The 4,040-nt window shown below is 44.4% G+C and overlaps 1 protein-coding gene across 1 annotated transcript; it reads left to right on the forward strand.

Annotated features, from left to right (window-relative positions):
- The first annotated feature begins 328 nt into the window (after positions 1-328).
- LOC110501688 (complement C1q-like protein 2) lies at positions 329-2,513 on the forward strand. Its single transcript, XM_021579423.3, has 2 exons — positions 329-1,432; positions 1,939-2,513. The coding sequence occupies exons 1-2, from the start codon at positions 824-826 to the stop codon at positions 2,116-2,118; spliced, it is 789 nt and encodes a 262-aa protein (XP_021435098.1). The 5' UTR covers positions 329-823; the 3' UTR covers positions 2,119-2,513.
- The last annotated feature ends 1,527 nt before the right edge of the window (positions 2,514-4,040 follow it).

Below are 4,040 nucleotides of genomic sequence, written 5' to 3' on the forward strand. Positions count from 1 at the left end.
AGGGCACTGAATTGTTTCAGCCTTGGCTTTATGGTAAAGATTAGGCTACAGTGCTGGTGAAGATGCCATTGTGGATTCCAGGCATCCTATATGGCTCTTGATGTGGATTATTTTCTCCAGTGATCTTTGATTGTTCTTTGGAATGCGTATCACGTTGAATGTAGGGGACCATTTCGGAAATTTTAACAGAAGAATGTAATTTCACAGGATACATTAATAACAAAAACGTGCACTTATATTTCTTCTCTCAAATATGCCGAAATATAGGTGAGACAACTCGCTGTCAACATTTCCATAATGGGGTTTACGTGTTAGTGATGCTCTCTGATCCAATATTCTCCTCGAAGGTGCAGGGGATTTATAATTCATACATAAAGATGGCATGATTATTGTTGCAGTATTAATCCAAATGCAACAGGCTTTGCCCTCACTTGTTACGTCAGCGCCGCTCTAGTCCCCTCGGTTGTTGCAGACTGGCAGAAATCGCTCGAATCTTTTTCTCTGTTCAGCTCGGAGATCCAGCGCGTGTCCAGCCATGCCAAAACGAATACTTCCCTGTCAATTTTGTGAAGTTCAGTGATACTGGCACACCGCTCCAAGGTGAACTACACTTAATTAAGGTTACAACATATTTGTTGTTTTTAATTTTTTTCTAACCCTGGAATAAAGTGATTCCTTTTTGGTGCACTCGCTTTTTCTGCAGAGAATTTTAGCGCACTCGCAACCTTTCACCATTGCTTCCCAAAGGAAAACGGACTTTTTAGCGCTTGTTTCTCGGACTCTCCAGAGGAAGCGTGTCGTTGCTCCTGTGGTTGGCATCGTCATGGTGTTAGCTCTTATTATAGCGATACCGCTTCTGGTCCAAGCGTCCAAGACAGACGCGCACTACGAGATGATGGGCACCTGTCGGATGATATGTGATCCATACAACCCCAAACCCAGCGCCAATGCTCTGGAAGTCATGCAGGACCTGAGCGTCATACCACCCCCGGCGTTCTCACATGGGACTAAAGGCGAGCCGGGTCGGCCGGGGAAACCCGGACCGAGAGGTCCACCCGGCGAACCGGGTCCACCAGGTCCAAGAGGACCGCCGGGGGATAGGGGGGACTCGGGGAAACCGGGCTATCCCGGGCATACCACTGGAGAGACGGCGGAGGGGACTGTGAGCAGTGACAGGACCGAAAATGCCGAGGGCCTAGAGTCCGCAATTGGCGGCACAAAAATTGCTTTTTACGTGGGTCTTAAAAACCCCCACGAGGGATACGAGGTGCTAAGGTTCGATGACGTGGTAACAAATCTAGGGAACCATTACGACCCTTCTACCGGCAAGTTCACGTGCCAAGTGTCCGGGATATACTACTTTACATACCATGTATTAATGCGCGGGGGCGACGGGACAAGCATGTGGGCAGATTTGTGCAGAAACGGACAGGTATGCTATACCTGATATTACGCAATGATATTTTAAAAGTTATTATGCTACTGTACACCTCTGAAGTTGAGGGAGAGCGGCCACATTCAGTGTGCATTGCCCCAGATCAATATTGGATGTATTAAGCGCTTATCTCTCGTAAACGGCATCTGCTCTATGTGCTTAATCTCACACCGTGAGCTCAGTAGGTTAATTTATATGCTCGGCTCGGGCCACTTTATTTGTCAGCAAAGACAAACTAATCGTTAGGTGGGTTTAAGAAGGGCTTTGTTGTTTACTGTAGCGGTCAGCCCTACACTGGTCAACTACCTGGAGCGATTTGAGCTGTGTCAGTGTCTACACATTGCCAACATAAACAAACAAGACAGCCATTATTCGTTTGGTAGGTTCAAAGTGGTGAATCTATAATGTTTTAGCATTGGGTCAGGGTGGGACGAGTTGTTCGATAGCCTATTAAGTAATGATGCAAAGTCCTTCACTACTTTAATCATTTGTCTTATCCGCAGGTTCGCGCCAGTGCGATAGCCCAGGACGCAGACCAGAACTATGACTATGCCAGCAACAGTGTAGTGCTTCACCTAGACTCCGGGGACGAGATCTACATCAAGCTGGACGGAGGAAAGGCGCATGGGGGAAACAACAACAAGTACAGCACTTTTTCCGGTTTCATTTTGTATCCGGACTAAACCGCTTCCCAGACATGCAGGGATGTGAACTCTACTATCATTTATTAGACTCTATCATAACTAGAGCAAGTTGCCCATTGTCCGGGCGCCACTGTAAGCGGATGTGTGTCATCTGTTTGTATTTGGGGGGTTTGGGGCGCCAAGACTTGCCAACCGCTCAAATACAGACGACATTTCCGTGTGTTGTGATATTTTGTTGCTTGAACGTCTGTCTGTGTTTCCACTCAAGATATAGCCTTCTAAGATATTTATGTATCAAAAATAAGCAACAAACATCTAAATAAGGAGTAAGATGTCATATGTATTGGTCCACCAAGGACCGAATGTTACAACATGTTTTGTCTTAGTAGCTTATTCCATTACAGTAAGTATTTCAATAAATTATGTTTTCTATTATATCCGTTTATTTGTGAAATTTTTTGGCATGTTTAAGATCACATTCTTTCTTCAAATAGATTGTGGATTATATATATCATTTCAACCATACATGAACTCTTCCAATAGATTTATCCTAGACTTTGTTGCCTAATAGGCCTACATGTTTTTAAAGGACCTCAGAATGCCGTTGTGCTGCGTTTGTCTGACTCTGTCGTGCAGAGCGCTGTTCTTTGCTTGGAACTGTGCTCCACCTCACATTAGAACTAACAGGCTGTTCCAGCCAGGGGAATCTCTATTCTTGTCTCACTCCTCCTTCATTCCTTCATTTAGGGGTGTTACTGCCGGTGTCACTGCCGGTGTTTGTGGCGTGGACGGTTGGAGATGGATGTCTTACTGGGAACAGCGGCCTGCATTACCTCGACACTGATCTATCCACGCCCCGGCAATATTGGCGGGACTTTGGTGTAAGCACCTCATGTTCTACGAAGTCAACAGCTTAGAAATTAAACTCCACTATGGTACCCGTCCATGCTAAACAGATATCACAAAAGACCTGATGCTCAAGGGACGCCACCTGCATGTTAAGCCTATATTAAGATATTTATAGCATGCCTCCTCACTCCCACTGGGTAAACATTTGTCATTCAATCAAGCATCTTGTTTTATTCTGTGCTTGCACTTGGCATTTAATGCCGTTGTTGTTTGCGCAAACACTTTTTAATATGTTTATGCGTGTTCTTCATGCGTCTTAGTAGAAGGATGATTAGATATTGTTAAGGATTAAGATCCACTGGCTAATGTTAACGTTGTGTAAAAAACGTGCGCCGCACTATGGGATTCCCAATCACGGCCGGTTGTGATACATCCTGGATTCGAATCAGGGTGTCTGTAGTGACGCCTTTAGCACTGAGATGCAGTGCCTTAGACCGCTTGGGAGCCCATTTTTTGCGTTTAAATAATATATAAGCTGATAAAAATATTTTATAGGCCTAATGATTTCCGAAGTCAAGCTGGTGCATTTGTTTATTCAAGTTGCTGCGTTAGAGGACTTCAGCACTTAGGACAGCAACCACCACGGCCGCCAGTCTGTTCAGCACCATGGACAACGTGGGTTAGGCAAAGGCGAATATATTTTCATCTTACCACTAGGGGGCGCAATGTGGCCTTGTCTCTGAACTGTGAAATAATTGCAGAAGAAAACTAGAGTAATATATTCAAGGAAATGCTTAAACAAAAAGCAACAACGCAATTTTGGTTTTCTAGTTTTCATGATGGAGAAAAATTGTAAAAAGAGAAGTTGGGGAGTTGATATAGGAACTGAGAGTGTTAAATTGCAGAGTAGTACAATTGTCACGGATTCAGTGTGTTCTTTCAAAGGCCATATTGTACTAATTACTGTAAATGTCAGCATACAGGATTACATTAACTGGTTTGACACAGCTAATATGTTAAATCTGTGGTTATAAATTGGGGGGGATCTCTGAGCTGAGAGAGAACCTTCACCATCTGAGCTGGAAAGCAGTCTGATGAGGAGCCATGCCACA

Source organism: Oncorhynchus mykiss, chromosome 22 (assembly GCF_057628025.1).
Source record: "Oncorhynchus mykiss isolate SJ-2025 chromosome 22, ASM5762802v1, whole genome shotgun sequence".
Taxonomy (NCBI): Eukaryota; Metazoa; Chordata; class Actinopteri; order Salmoniformes; family Salmonidae; genus Oncorhynchus; species Oncorhynchus mykiss.